Source organism: Brienomyrus brachyistius, chromosome 11, assembly GCF_023856365.1.
Source record: "Brienomyrus brachyistius isolate T26 chromosome 11, BBRACH_0.4, whole genome shotgun sequence".
Classification (NCBI taxonomy): Eukaryota; Metazoa; Chordata; class Actinopteri; order Osteoglossiformes; family Mormyridae; genus Brienomyrus; species Brienomyrus brachyistius.
Window position 1 is genome coordinate 3,291,323 of NC_064543.1, and position 16,347 is coordinate 3,307,669.

Sequence of the window (16,347 nt, forward strand, 5' to 3'; positions counted from 1 at the left end):
CATATCAGAAGCTAATGTTATTTATTTATGCTGTACACACACTGCTAAATGCTATCGATTTACTCCATTTCTCACCCTTATTACCCACGTTCATGTTTCCACTGAAAAAACCCATAAGGTTTTTTCTCCAGTGTTTTCTACAATTTATACATTTCAGATTTCCGATAAGACGCGTTGTGTGCTTAACGACCTGTGCAAATTTAAATTGCTGCCGATATTTGTTCTTATTGGTGTTGTTAGACAATACAGTTTTCAACAGATACATTTCAGATCACTCAGCACTTGCTTAATCTATGTAACAGTTACGATTAGCATCACTGTGCACTGGATTATATTTTCTTATGGTGTATGGAGTTTATAGTGTGGCGTAACGTAAATGTAATGACCAATGGCGTATTTATCACGAGAGCAGCCATAACAAAGTCATGTCTTCAAACCTCAGAATACTGTAAAGGCAGCCAATGCCTTGGCCATTCGTGTCATCTGGTGCAACCTCATATGACACAGAACCAAGCTCATACCCAAGATCAGTGCACATCTCACACCGGCTCATACAGAACAGCAGTGTGTTCTGTTTCTGTAAGCTCAGGGAGCCAGGCTTGTAGCTCCAGGTGCCGTTGAGCAGATAATTACTCTTCATTGCTGTGACCTCATTATCATCACTGGCATTTGTCTGAGCAAGCTGGACTTGTGTCCTTCACTGTGTCACGTTATTTTTCGGTTAGTTATATAATCTGGATATTTATTTACTGCCAGTGAGGCTGGTGGTTTTGGGTGGTTTATGTATGTGAAACTGTGAAGATCTCATATGTTCTGGTTCCAGCGGAAGCATGTGGTACATTCCATGGCTGTGATTCTTATCCCATCTGAGTAAATAAAGAAGCGTAAGCCAGGCGGCAGTGGGGGTTGGCAGAAACCTGGCACCAGTGAGTTATGACCGTCTGCCACCCCTGCCCCCGCCAGCTTTCCACCCCGCCGGCTTCTCTGCCCCTCTCGGCCAGCCTGTCACAGCCTCCATGTTTAATGCATCCCTGAGAGCCTCTTGCATCCTGATTGGCCGGATGGCTGGAGCTAATAAGACACTGATGGCAGACTGGGAGCTGAGGGCACATTAAACATGTGCACGCGTTTCAGTGGGTGTAGGAGAGGTGTTGCAGTTAGGGAAGGAGGCCCCCCACAGGCATTCAGCTGAGTGAGAGGGTGTCCTTTGGTGGAAAGTTTTAATTATGGAAGCTACTGCATATTTTCTCCATTATGTTTTAGCGCAGATTTACAGGGACACCTCACAAGGAAAAACTTAAACCCAATGGCATGTCAAACATACACCGTGTATCCTTTCTCGATGAGAAGAATGCATCTTTAAAACAGTTTCTCTCATACTTGTTACTATGGATTTCCTGAATACGCAAATACAACTTTGCATAAGAAGAGTCTTTGTGTAACTACTACCAAGTCCAATCTATTATTTAAATATGCAAGTAATTCCTTTACGTAAGTCTAAGCAAGTCTTTTGAGATGCAAGGAATCTCCTAAAAAATTTTCCTCTGTTCTTGATATAGATAGCACGGTCCTTTGAACAGGTGCCATGTTACTCTGTCCTGTACAACAAGGTACGTTACCATGTCAAAGCTGAATTGAAATCAAAGGATTTCTTATCAAAACCACCTCTTACCTCTCGGAGTTCGCTGGCCACCTCCTTTAACTCCTGGAGGATGCCTTCAAGTTGGTCTATCACCATCTTCATGTGGCTACGGATTCTCTCTCTGGAGCTGGGGGTCTCAGAGGTGTCCCGAGGTGGTGCTCCTCTGAGGGACATCCTTCACAGGGCAAGGTGGGGTGTGCGCGGGGGAGCCGCTTTGGGGTCCATGTCCCTGGCGTCGGGGACGTGCTGCACTTCTGATCCAAACGGGAACACCGGTGATATGGGGAGATCTCAACATCTTAAGAGCTCCGGGGCAACCAAAGCCCTACTTTGCCTTGACTTCCTTCTCATGAACTTCACTGTGGCAGACCCACAGCCGGCGGTGAGCAGAGGACAAGTGCTGAAGGCCACGGGACTCCCAGCAATCAAATCTGCGGCGGCAGTGGAGACGTTTGTGAAAAAAAACGAAAAGCTGAGAAAGGCCGAGAAATTAATCATAATTTTGTGTGTGTGCATGGGTGTGTGATGCCCTCACCTACGTATGCGTGTGAGTTCATGGAGGATGGAACTAGCGGTTATCCTAGTTTTTTGTGTAAAATACGTGAATATACACATTAATATTACCATTTCAGTCATATGAGAAGCAGTTCCTCAGAGAAGTTCCATCTTGGAATTACCCCAGTAAATCAAAATCAGTCTCCTATTTTGAAAAACTCAATTTTATAGTTCATAATTGTCTTCCACATCTTTGTTAGTAGACAGAGACTGAATGAATCTCCTGCTTCTGTTGCTCATGCAAATTGGTAAAAAGCCTCAGGAGTCACCAAAACAGGACCATTTTTGTTCTGGACTGAAACAAAAGAGTCGCACATTTGAAGCCTTTGTAAGACCATTTCTTTTGGGACATCTGAACTGTGCCCTTTGCTTCTTCAGGAGTGAGATAGAGCAGGACAGAAATTAGGGGAAGTTATAGCCATCCCTTTGCCATGGTTTGTTCTGGCCCAAGTAACATGAACGATCAGATTAAAAAAAAAAAACAAAGAAAGACAACTGATGGTTGCTGGATCCGGAGCAGGAAACATGAATGAGTAAGAAAAAAACAGAAGAGGAAGGTTAATTAGTGGCAACAGCCAACATCAGGGCCAAGAAACCAATGGGTCCAGTGCTCAGAATCACCCCTATTTCCCCCTCCCACGTGTCCATGGGAGAACCGGAGAGTTGTATAAAAGCAACTGTATATGAAGTAATCAAACTCCCTCCATTTGCAGTCAGCCCAGAATCAAGGGGGAATTTTTTTTGCTTGTACTTTCCCTATACTGAGCAGCCCCCCCAACCAGCAAGTTGTTAGCTAGCTTTGTGTTCCTGGGGGTCCAACAGAAGGAGATGAACGCTGTGGCGGTGCATCCCCAGAGAGATTAGGGGAGGCACACAGAGGATCCAGGCTGCTGCCAGAGGGGGAATCTGCCAATCCTGCACGACACCTGGGGAGCCTGAAAAGCAGATGATGTTTTTTCTTTCCTTTTCTCAGAATCGCAGCTGTTAAAATGGACCACGACAAACCGAGGGGGAAAGAGAGAGACACGCACAAAAAGAGAGAGAGAGACATTAACTGCTGTGCTGAAACTTGCTGAATTAGCCCTGGTACGAATACAATCCAGTCCACACACCGCGATCTGCTCACCCCTCTGGGTGACGCACCTTCTCCTTACATTGATGCGATTTTCCAGAGCTGTTGCTGCCTGCTTCTTGCTGCTGCGGTGGCAAGAACAGCTGTCAGAGAGCAGCCGTGTGCTTCCCACTGGCCGTCTGGCTTTCTGTGTCCTTCAAGCACGCGCACACGCAAGGACACATACAGAGGCATACACATGCTCCTCTCTCTGTTCTCTTCTCTTCTTGCTCTCGTCTCTCTCACTCCCTAGTCCCTCCCTCCCTTTTTCTCTTGCTCGATATCACTCTTTCTCTCTCTCTCTCTCTCTCTCCCTCCCTCTCTTGCTATCTGCTCACAGGCAAAGCTGCTTCAGTCAGTCAGAGGGAAGATTCATTCAGTGTGGAATTATGGAGCGTGCGGGTGGGTGGGAGGGAAGAGGGAACGGCACGCTGAGCTAGAGAGGGAAGAGGAGGAGAACGAGGGATCAGTTTCCCCCAAATAAAGGGCTGGAACGGCACATTGAAGTAATGGGGGAAGATGAAAGGCAGAACAGCACGCTGAGGTGATGAGGGGTGCAAAGCAGGAAGAGCAGCACAATAAGGTAATAGGGAAAGAGAAGGAACAGCACAGACATGATGAAGTAGGGATGGGAAGAGAACGATTAGATAATTAGGGAAGATGACAGAGGGTGCAGCATAAACAGGTAACGAGGAACAGAAAGGGGTACATCAAGGTAATAAGTGAAGGAGACGAGTAGGGTAATAGGACAATAAATGGACAGGCCACTGAGGCAACCATGAAACAGGGATTGCTGGCAGTGTTATGACAGTAATTAGAGGACGGAGGACAGGGTGACCTGAGGTGGATTTTATATGGGTGCCAGAGGTGGGCCTGCTGCCTTAGGAAGCATTTTATTCTTTAAACATCATCTATGAAATTCTTGTGCATGTTCAACAATTATTCCATCTGGATAATTAGATATTTGTAGATATTAGGCATATTTCATTAAAATATTTATCAGAAAAGAAAGGAAAGTAAAAGCTCCTTTTAATATAATACCCTGACGAATATTTAGCAGTCGATTATCATGCTAACCAGTTTCGGTCACATGGATGATTTGTGCATCTTGCATTTTTCCATTACTATTATTTTGGGAGCTGTGAGTTCTTGGTGTTTGCCTCTCTCTTACAGAAACACTACAGACTCTTCCAAAAGGATCTGTCTGGGAATATTTGCTGCCAGGTCGGTCTTTCATAAGCTCACACCTGCCTCTGGACAAAAGGAATCAACACACAGCCAGGTACTGCCCTCAAATCTCTTCTGAGTCGCCCAAACGGAGACAGTGGCTCAGGTCACGGACAGCTGAACAGTGTGTCTAACAAGGCTGGAGTAAAACATTATGTATTGTAATCCATGGACCTGGGATAAGGGCACATTATATACCCTGTGTGTATGTGGGGTGTGCCAGCACGTCCCCTTAAGGCTGATTTATACTTCAGTGCAGAATCTACATCATCATTAGCCGCGCACCCTCTGCTGTAACCTGACATCTGTAGTTACATTTAAGGGGATGTGTGTCATGCTATGGCGTAGGATGTGTGGTTATGCCGTACTGACAGTGTAGATTCTGCGCAGCCCTTAAATCAGTCTTTACGTTGTCCGTTCCCTTTCATTCAGGGTTGGTCCTCCCCCCACAGTGCACTGGAAAATATTCCCAAAGGATAATTTAACTGTCCCTGAGAGCACCTTTGAGTTGGCCCTCGTGCACTCAAGGGTTTCATGAAGGGCATATATATATTTCCATGAAAATCTGAACCACCCCTCCTCTGTTTGATTTGCGATGGGTGATAATTGAGGAAAGTTAAAAAAATGACCAACACTAACTTAAGTGCTACTCCCCAGATACAAAAGCCTGCAAGAAAACCTACTACATATGATGGTTGGTGTCTGGTTATGGTATCTCCTCTCAGATCCCTGAAAGTGAATGTGTATTTATTATTTATAATATTTGCTTAGATCGTAACGGTTGGTTTCCTGGGCCAGTAGTTTTTACTAGGCAGCTGAAATAGATCTGAAGGTAAACTGGTTCCTGTTCTACTTGGGATTCATTCTATGTGTTCATTTAGGAGAAAAAATAGGATGCAGTTTTTTCCCCCCCCTCTGTCCACATATATTCTACTGTTTCTGTTATAGAAACTGTCCCTGTAATGAAGACATGTAGTGTTGTATCTGAGAAGCATTTTTTTGAATGTGTACATACAGAAAACACAGCTTCTCTTCCAAAACATATACATCAGTCAACTGATTCCATTATATCTATGAGGCGACCCAAGGTTATTTGTTCCTGCGGTAAGAAAGTATAGATTTCCTGACTCTTCACAGCTCTGAAGATAATACATTTCACAAGATAATGGAAGGTGAGAGTTCATGTCTGGGCATTTAATCATCTTTTGTGTCCCAGTCCTATTGTTTAAAACATATGCAGTATTTTTAAAGTGCAAAAGGTGACATTATGAAATTATGTGAAAACCATTCAAAGTGAACTTGTCACTTGGAAAACCTGTGAGGATATTGTCCTCTCTTGTCCACCATGTGGCACTGCAGTGCAGATGCTAAAGTGTTGCTTCTGCACCATATAAACTTGCAAAAAATATTTGTCTCATTAAAATATTATAAAAATAAATCTTTTAAATATGAACAATTGCTTGGTTATGATTTGTGTTTGTTATGTTTGAACTTTATTGCAGAAGACAGTATTGTAAGAAATTAATAGACAATAAATTACATTGTATAAAACTCCACAGACATGATTTCTTTTTCCCGATATATCGCATAAACATGCAGTGCTGCACTGGTCTGCAGGAAGACTTCCAGTGATCACAGCCATCTCTGCCTCCCTTGGAACTCAGCACTGGTGTAATTAATATGAACCAGCTAGTTTGAATGACCCACCTGCAAGACTATGTTGACTTGTAGAGCTTGTTGGGAGGCCTTTAATTTGTGAATTAACTAGCCGTACGGCAGAGATACACTCCATGGTCAAACGTATATGGACACCAGCTTGTCCAGCAATGCATTTCATAACCAAGGGTACTGCAATGAAGTCGGTTCACCCTTTACTGATATAATAGCCTTTACTCTTTCACTGAGGCCTTCCATTAGATGTTGGAATGTTGCTCGTGGCATTGTCTGCCATTCTGGTGTTGATTCTGGGTCATCAGGTGTCTTTCTGTGAGTTTATGTAAGCTGCCATTTCACCACTGAACTTGCCGCCAAACATTCACACTTCAAAATCAGCCAATTCCTCTTCCCACATACCTTCACCCATGTCCTTTATCAGCTGTGCCAAAGGTAAGTCTCAATGAGTCTAAAGGAAACTTCTGGTTTCTTATTTGGATACAATCCATATAACCACATCTTCAGGCAGCAGCCGGTGCCTAGTCAGATACTCATTTCTTAAGCAGGAAATCCTTCCATTAGCTATAATATCCATGTCGACTACTGTGGGGATTCACTTATACAGTTTTTGTAACTGTTTTGTTGTTTTGCTGACGGATTCTAGCTATATATATTTTACAGTTTCAAAGGCTGAAATCGGACTGGCATGACACATACATACTGTACATATTGTAGCTCATACATGACCTGATTTTTTGCTATATTTGATAGGCCAGAGCTAAATTGTGTGGCTTGGAAAGTGTGTCGCTGAGTCGTGTGTATGTATGTGTGTGTATTATGTTTATATTACGTACAATGTGGGGACCAAATGTACCTGTTATTTTGAAATTGTTGGTGTGAGACAGCATATCCTGGAAAAGCCAAACTTCTCTCAGGAGAGTCTAAGCCCAAATATTTTCACAGAATTACTGGTTTTAAATATTCAGAAAAATGGAGGAAGCAAAAAACTGCCAAATGGCGAACAATGTGGAATGCTGTGGGCAGCGAAAACTGTTTGCAGGGGTCCATATATCACATGAGTCATTGGCACGATTCTGGAGCTGTGACATTTTAAAATGAAACCGTTACAGGCCCCCTTTTGTTAAAAAAAAAAAAAAACATTACGGAAAATCGAATAAGTGAGTTCTTAAACAAGAACCCAGGGTCAAAGCTGCGGGAAATCAAAAGCAGGCCTTTGATTGTGAATAAGACTTCAGGTTCAGGAGACTTTCCAATACTTGTGTGTGTTTTTAGAAGCTTTCCAAAATGAGTGAAATAGTACTTAATACTAGTCTTTTCACTATCAACTGTGTCCAGGTTTCAAAGGAGAGAAGATGGTGTTAAAGCTTAATGTTTAATATGTTGAAGGTGTTAAGAAGGTTATTGTCTGAAGATTTACACAAATGTATCAAATCACTTAATTTTATGTAAGTTGTTAGATGAAGAAATCTGATAAAGAAATGTAAATTCAATATTACTACAAATCCCATAATGCCATACTGATTTTTTTATTTCTGAATGTACGTGCAAGTGACTTTGATGAAAGAAAAGACTGTTCACATCGTTTTAGCTTGTGCCATTGTCCATCATTGCTGGTTAGACGGGAACAGAACATTTGCAGATGTGATAAGTTAAAAGAAGCATTCCGATGTACTTGTGCAAACGGCAAATGAAGCATCGTTTCATTTTATCCGTGTGTAACTTGGTGGGAATCTTACCTTCAGACAAAATAGATTCAAAGGCCTGTGTGACCTCAGCACCGATCTCTGCGCGTTTGGAATGAAAACCTCTGTATCACCACCCATAATTAAATTTGAATCCCCTAATCAGAATATCTCTAGCAAATTGAGTTTTGTGTTATATGTACAATACAAAAAAAATTTGTGACTGTATTTTTGTAAAGGTTGCATATCTTAAATTCTGACCTGTATGTTTGAGCTAAAGTAAATGTCAATAGGAGGAATAAAATTCATGGACCGCTCAGCATGCAAGTCAGTAGTACTCTATTTTTTGTTTTATGATGAACATACATGAGGAAATTCTTGGCTTGGCAACCCTTGTCCTCAATGTCCTTCTCCAGGCCCTGTTTACAGTTCTCTCATGGCTGGACTCTGCTCAGTCTGACGTCGTCGGTCTCACCAGTTCCGTGTCAGACTTTGTGTACTTTGGGACCGGTCTTCTCCTATTGAATTGCCTCATAACCCTCTGCTTCTCAGGGTCTTCCCCCAAATCACTTTCCAGTTGGGTTTTTCTCCTGTCCAGTTTGGCTCTCAGCCACTGCATGTTTTCTTTCTGCTTTGACTGGGTGTCCCTGCCCCATCTGCTTCTCACAATTCTGCTTCGAAGCTGCCGTCCATCATCTTTCTTTTCCAATTCTGAGCCGGTCCTGTCCGGCGGGCTGCTCTCCTCAGGTACGTCATCCTCTTGTTTGTCATCAGCAGGACAATCATCGGCCATGTCACGGCTCACTTCAGCCATGCTAACCGTGTCTGTCTGTCTTGGGCTAGTTGTACTCAGCTTCTTCCAGAAACTGAGAGGAGTACACTTCATTTTTGGGCCCTGAACATTTTCTTGGTTAGGGCCCTGCACCTTTCTGCAACTGATACAGAAATTATGCAAATGCACATGACAAAGCTGAGCTTCTGTTTCACCAGTACTTCCTTTGAAATAGTCTCTAAGAATGAAATGTGAAGGTGAAATCGCTTTTTATATAGAAAATCATCCGTCTATGACATCACTGAGCATTTCGGGAATTCCATTCTGTTTCGACATCACAAAGGGCCCTCCATATAAGGCATCTGTTATTTCATTGTTTATACCAGTACAGGGATGCTGATTGGTTTTAAAATTAATATTAAATCACTATTTAGAAAAAGATACCTGTGTGTTTAGAAAGAAAATACCTGTGCGTGTGTGTGTGTGTGTGTGAGAGAGAGAGAGAGAGAGAGAGAGAGAGAGATCCTGGGCATTGGGATCACAACACAAGACATGTTTGTTTGCAGCTATCTTTCATGCAGTCCATCTTTCTGGTAACGTTTTCTCTCAAAGGCCACGAGAGACTGTGACTTAGCTGTTTTTTCCCCCCTTGTCTTTTTTTGTTTGTGGTGGAGGTCACAGCAGCAATATGTGAGTATCCTCATTCATCATTTGATATAGCAGGATGTTTCACTGGAGAAATGCCTGTTGAATAACTCAAGGGTACAACGGTGGGTCTCCCCTGCCCTTCAGACTGGCCACCCTACAGCCACATAGTCACCTTACATGGGGCAGCGTGTGCTTCAGCTAAGCCTCTGTACCGGTGATTGAAAGGTCACCGGTTCAGGCCCCAGCCTCAGTAGAACCGTCACATGTCTGTGGGCCCTTGAGCAAGGCCTTTAACGGCAAGCTCCAGGGGTACTGCACACTGCCTGACCCTGCACTGTGCACTGCGACCCTAAGCTTGCTCTCATGTGTCTCATACAAAGCAAGATGAGACAAGCAAAAAAGGGAATTTCCCCAGAAGGACTAATGAAGTATCACTCATCTCTTCAATAAATGCCAACCCCTATGCACCGGTGTACAATGTTTAAACATAAATTAATCAAGTATCCAAGAGTGACAAAGTAATCTATTTTTGAGCAGTTAACTAAGCTTTTGAACAAATGATACCAGAGTAAGACAAATGATAACACAAAAATACAATGAGAGAGATTTGGCAACAGCACTGTGATCTGTGAGACACATGCTGTGGTCTGACATAGCATATGCCACTTAGCTCTTTCCTGAGGAGGGCTGTGCCCTTTAACTGTTTTTGGCCTCATATAAAATTCTGCTGTGTGACCTCTGCATTAACCTACTGTCAATCCATTCACTTTATGGAAGTATTAGCCTTGGGTGCCAGGGTGACTCAGTGCTGCCTGGCCCCTTTAGGGTCGGGGGATTGATTCGATTGGCAGCTCTGCGTGTGGAGCTGTGCATTCTAATTTTGTTCACCTCCACGATAGCCACCCTTTCCTCACCTTGCTTTGCCTGCATCCACCTTCCTGGGTTCACACTGACCTCACAGTATTCTGCCATGGCGTAATTGCCACACATTATGCCGCAGCGGAGCAGACCTTCATGCACTAGAAGGAGCCCCCTCTGTGATACGTTTAGGCGCCTGTATGTGCGTTGAGAGATGTTACCACACTCCTTTCCATTTTCATCACATGCCGGGCAAACTTGCTTGACAAGGACGTTTAGGTGGTTATTGATGTGAAACAAATCTTACAGGAAACGCAGAGTAGAATCTACTGACACCATAGTCTCTAGAGTCCACGTATTCAAAGGTTTTCTCACTAAAAGAAAAAATTCCCCATCTTCATTCTTCACTTGCCATAGTTCATACTCTAAACTGGGTTGTACATCTTGGGTAAGCTCACCCTGTGGAATATGGAGATATAGAAGCAGGCATGTGCCCTTCCCTCACAAAGAACTGTGACCATCTGCTCCAATGTTATTTATTTACCATTTATATCCGCATGGCCTCTGCATCTGTCAGACCGCTGACTAGCCGGTTGCCTGTGGAGTTTTTGCTCATCTGTTTGCATAGATGTGAGTGACGGGTTATAAGCACCATTGTCAGAAACTTCTACACGGCGACACACAGAACCGAGAAGTCAGGACCATGTGGTAATTAGTCTGACCCCCGCAAAATTTTCAGTGCAGTGGCTATAAGCTGGTGAAAGGCGTAGAAAACGACATTTCAGAGGGAGGAATCAATTAAATCTGAATATTAAACGTTGTTCTTGCTGGTTTCTCTCTCCCATGCATGCTAATATGTGAAGACCAAATGAATATTGTCCAGAATTAGTTGATGTTTCCAGATGTTACTACGAGTATTTTTTGTCTGATGGCAGGGCAATGTGCCATCTAATGTGATGAACAAGAAGTCCCATCTCCTTACGCTTTGCCCTTTAAAATAGATATACTCAGGCACAATATACAGTTTTAATTATAGTCCCACTTTTCTTGCACTGTTCTCTGCTTATTTGCCTTTTTTATTGTTATTGCAAATCACTCCTAATATCACTTGTCTGTATGTGACACCACTGTCCTGGTGGAACATTATCCGTTTGCCATCCCAGCCAAAATAGGTTCCTTATACAGTAAGTTGTAGGGAGACTGGGGACGGACTATAAAGCAAGTGCCATGGAGGACTCTCCAATGGACATTTACCACCATGAAGCTCAACGGTGGACTTTCCGTAACAACAGCAAGAGTCTCTGTACAGTACGTGATTGTCAAACCTTAAGCTGAGAATAGCATCTGGCCAACGCTTCATCTCTCCGCTCTGTGCATATTTAGGTCCAGAAAGCATTTTAACAATCAGCCACTGTGTGTAGGTGGCGAAAGGTAGAGCAGATGAATCAGTCCCCTTTACCTAGAGAAGCCTAAGTGGCCACTTACAGTATTACATCCCATGTACAGGACGAACATGGCATCCTGAGGAAAGAGAGGAGGGAGAATGGACCCATCCGCGGAGGGATGCCAGAAATATCTGAAGAACCTGCCACTGGGGAAGTAAAACTCGCTCGGCAGCTCTTGGTCTCCCAGGGGTGGCGACAATAAATCAGGAGGCCCCCAACTATTTTTCTCGGAGGGCCAAATTCTATCAGCAACACAAGGCTAAGGTTCATTGCGTCTGAAAAAAGAATGTAGACTGGGGGGTGGTCCCCTTGCAGTTAAATCTATCAAGCAGTGGGGGCAGGCGGGTACCCCAACGATAAAATTCATGCTGGGGGTGGGGGGGACGAGGTTAATCAATCGCACGGTCTGAATTCAATTGTGCTTCGGTCCACCAGTTGGTGACCACTGCTATAGATCATGAGTGCAGTCAAAGGTGCGTTCCCTGATGGAGATTGTGGATGAGGTGGCAGTGCAGCCATTCGTCTTTAGTGCCCCAAAGGTAACTTTGTATTGTCCCTAATGCCACTAACCTCCCAATCCCCCTGCCCATTTGCTTCCACCCCCTTGCTGCACAAAAAAAAAATTAACTTCTCCTGCTCTCCTCTGTCCTGGTCCACGGTCCCCTTATTAATAAGCCCCCTTAGAAATCAATCAGAGTGATGGCTGTGGTTAACTAGCACCTTCTCACAAAAGCTAGGACCATATTTATCCTCAGGGACATCACACCCTCCGGCAGTCATGGGAAAATACTCGTCATGTTATTCTTAGTTATTCTTGGTTCTGCTGTATTTGTTTAAATAAATATGTAGCTGTGCTTCCGCAACCAAGCATATTCTCACTTTGTCATAATTAAGAATAGATTATACTGTGTGAGTCAGGATATATTTACTGGTTAAGGAGACACATAGGTTTCTGATATGGAGAAAAATTACAGGAAAATATTTTTGGTTGCTCATCAAAACCTCCTAGCTGGATACTTAAGAGAAACGAAAACACTCCAAAGTTTAATAGCCAAAATGTATTAACAGAAAGATATGCAGGTGGTATAAAAAGCTGCTGATGGATTCCCAAGGAAAGATGGATATCATTAGGCTATTAGATTGAAGTGCAACATTATATTAGCATACTGTAATACAGATTAGCATTTTTATTCGTCGGTAGGTAAGCAGCTGCACACCTGAAAGCAGAGCCTGCATGAGATGTTTTAGTTAAAACTATTGGTGCGGAAATTTTTCCAACATTGAAGTGAAAGAAATTCTCACTATTATTTCAGGTACATTCAAAATGCATCTGCTAAATAAACGTAACTATTAAAAGATATCCAATACTGCACATGAACCATGAACCCATAGTTTAGGAGATTAAGCACAGCACCATGTTAAAAGGTCCTTAGCACCACAATGGTTTTCATCCTCCTTTCAGATTAGTGATTCACATTTTTATTCAGCCACACCCTCCCAATGCCCCCCCCCCCCCCACACACACACACACACATGCTAATGCTCATTTCTGCCTGAGCTGACGTCATTTCCCAGAAGGGAGTGGGAGGGACTTTTACAGATTCCCTGGCTTGAGTTCACTGATGTGGGTTATGGCCTTCAGTCATTTTGGAAAAGACAGATGGCCAGAGAGAAAGACAGATGACCAAAATTATTGGCAGTTATTAGTTTCACTCGCCCTTCATTCTTAACAAACACTGTACATCAGGCTGCCCTGTTACATTTTGTCGCCCGTAAACTGAACTCCAATACGACACGATTTTCGAGTTCAGTAACTTCATGAAATCATTTCCTTCATCCAGGCCTGAAACGTAAAATTGGCATTTGTGTGTCGTTTTTTTCCGACCCTAGCTCCTTATTCTGGCCTTTTTGATTGTTTGACGGTTTACCTCGTTTCTTTTGCTAAATTATTTCAGTAGCTGATTTTAGAACCAGCAATGGTCTGGCTTTAGCTTAAAAACTGAGACTCTGGTTGTGGGCAACGATCTACCAGCTTACACAGACCTACGTGGAGGACTGGCTCACTAAAGGACCATTTATACACCATGCCTGGGTGGTGTTTGCCAGCCAGTCAGCCTTGGACCTCCATAGGCTTCTTTCCTACTTACTTGGGAGTTTCTGGTTCCTCTCCTCCATTGTCTTCTGGCAATGCTTCCTCCGCTTTCTTTCCCTTTTTCCCATTTCATGCAATATTTTATACAAATGATGCAGTAATTGATTGTCACAAAGTCTTGTCAAGTGCCTTGGGGCGACTGTGTTGTGAAAAGCACTATATAATAATAAATTGAACTGAATTTTTTTTCACATGCTTAACTAAATGTGGCCTTCGCCGATGTTTTCCTAAAGTGAAGCTATTGCTTTATTCAGATATTCATGGGATTTGGGAAGTGGTAGGTATGGACTGAAAGCAAATGAAAGATTATACAGTGGTGGCAATGGTCCCACCCAGCTAGCGAGTTAAACGCTGCTCTGTGCAAACAGCCCCACCCGGCCTGCAACCTCATTTAAGTTGAGGTCTCTGCAGGCTGAAGTAGTGGGCATATCAAAAGGGTTTTGGACATGTCAAAAGCTAGGCGTGGCACAGGGTTTATGGGTGTGTTGAAAGGTAGGCATGTTGAAAGATGGGCGTGTTGAAACGTTTACGGGTGTGAATGATGTTGGGCGTGTCGAAAGGTTTACGGGTGTGGCAAAATGTGGGCGTGTCAAAAGTTTATGGGCGTAGCAAAAGGGGGGGCATCAAAGGGTGTATGGACGTGACGAAAGGTGGGTGTGTTGCAGGGTTTATGGGCGTGTCGAAAGGTGTGGGTGTTAAAGGGTTTTTGGGCGTGTCAAAAGGTGTGAGTGTTGACAGGAATAGAACGTGTTGAGGTGGATGGAACCACGCATGTAATTACCTTTGCACTTCCTAGAAGTATGGCGTTCAGTGTAGGCAGGCATAGGGAATGTCTTATGCTATATGAACAATTATGAAACAGGCATTTATTATAGATATCTGTTAATCATAGTCATTGCCTGACCTATATGTCTGGAATCTTTCTGAAATGTTTATTGACAGCATTTTCAACCAATAGGAACATATCCTTTTGGCACAGCTGCACCATTGCACACGTCACCTCTTGAAACACCCTCTACTCCATCCTGCAGAGACTCATGTCTCACCTCACCTGCTGGTATTGATCTCTCAGGGGAGGCCTTTTCTAGGGCAGGGTAAAATGGGGCATAGTATTGATTCAACTTGGCTAGTTGTTGCATGTTGCAGGATTGTACCAGAGCATCAATTCCATGACTCACAGAGGAGGTACTCCTGGCCATACCTCAACTGTACCATCTCTGCTGCTGCCTGCCATTCTTCCAGGAGTCAGGAACATGGGAAGGGGATGAATCCATTTTATGGCAACAGTGTATTATGCCAGGAAACTATTACCCTTGAAACGGAGAACTTCATTGTCTTCTGACTGTTTAACATCCAGGGCCTGGCCATCTGGCTCAGCAGGCGAGTACCGCACCCTGACCCAAACACCGCTGTGGCAATGAGCACCATCATAAAAACAACTGTGTAAATAAACAGAGACGCAGGCAAACAGATTGTCCTTATCAGAATCCATTTGTGTGATGAACTGTTTATTTTTCATGGAGATGATAATTGTATAGTACGGAGATGAGTCCACATGCTTATTGCTCTTTCATTAATAATGACTCCCGGCTCATTGGGCACTGTTAAGGACATTGGCATCCATGTCTGTGAATGATTTACATTGGAGTGGGAGTGAAGAATGGTGAGGTCCAAGGAGGATAAGAAAAAAATGAATAGCAGACTCCTTGGGAGACATACATTTTACATGTGTAACCGACAGAACTGTTTGTCTTTGCCTGCTACTATAACCCTACCTTTCTCAGTCATGCCCCCAGGTAACTGTTGAGTGGCTAATCGGTAATTAGCCATTTACCTTTATGCTCTGTGTTCATGGTCGCATGCAAAGGTCTTCGCCACTGGGTTGCCTTCCACGTCTCCTGGCATGTAATGCGATGCTGCAGAATAGTCTTCATCTGTACCCTTCCTTGTCCTATAGTGTTTGTTAAATTATTTATACATGTACAGTAAATTATACTATAACTCTTTAGTGCTGGAATATTTGTATTACCATGAATGTTGCACCTCGGGTTCAGGAGGAACGTTATTTAATTTCACTCTGTATCGTCCATGGTTGGGATGATGCTAACATTTTACTTACCTGACTGGACTTGCTATGGAACTGCAGCTGTTTTTTGCAGTGCACTGTTTACATTTTGATTATCACCAGTGTGACGATCAAACTATACTTATGCTGTGGATCTCCCTTCAATGACCGTTTTAAAATCGGCCGATGCTGTGGCAAGATGGAGAGGTATGATATCAGTTTCATGCATGAAGTCTAGCTGCAGATAAGAATAAGATAACCTGTTACCCTTTGCTTGCTTTGAATCTAACATTATTTGTTCTAGTTTTGCATTCTCTTCTAACCTTATGCTCATTCATGAAACATTTTGTGTTTATATCATATTTTTGTCTCTTTATAGGATTATCTACCACTGTTGCTTTGTCTATTAGTAAAATTGGCCTAAATGTTGTGTGCTTTTTGCCAGGTTAGCGCAGGGCGCCGTACTCCCCCTTTGATATACGCTGCCTTCGCTGGAGCAGGACCATATGGGGCCTC

General features: G+C 43.3%; 1 protein-coding gene across 2 annotated transcripts in view; it reads right to left on the reverse strand.

The window, feature by feature from the left end:
* LOC125704095 (inhibitory synaptic factor 1-like) overlaps positions 1 to 3,546 on the reverse strand; it is a 31,259-nt gene extending 27,713 nt beyond the window's left edge. The window contains exons 1-2 of one of the 2 annotated variants that reach the window (XM_048969422.1): positions 3,352 to 3,546; positions 1,673 to 2,073 (exon numbers count right to left, since the gene is read on the reverse strand). In XM_048969422.1, coding sequence (XP_048825379.1) covers positions 1,673 to 1,816 — 144 coding nt within the window. In that variant the 5' untranslated portion in view covers positions 1,817 to 2,073; positions 3,352 to 3,546. Of the gene's footprint in view, positions 1 to 1,672; positions 2,074 to 2,266 lie in introns of both variants that reach the window. The other variant, XM_048969421.1, reaches the window with a different exon arrangement.
* Between the last annotated feature and the right edge of the window lie 12,801 nt (positions 3,547 to 16,347).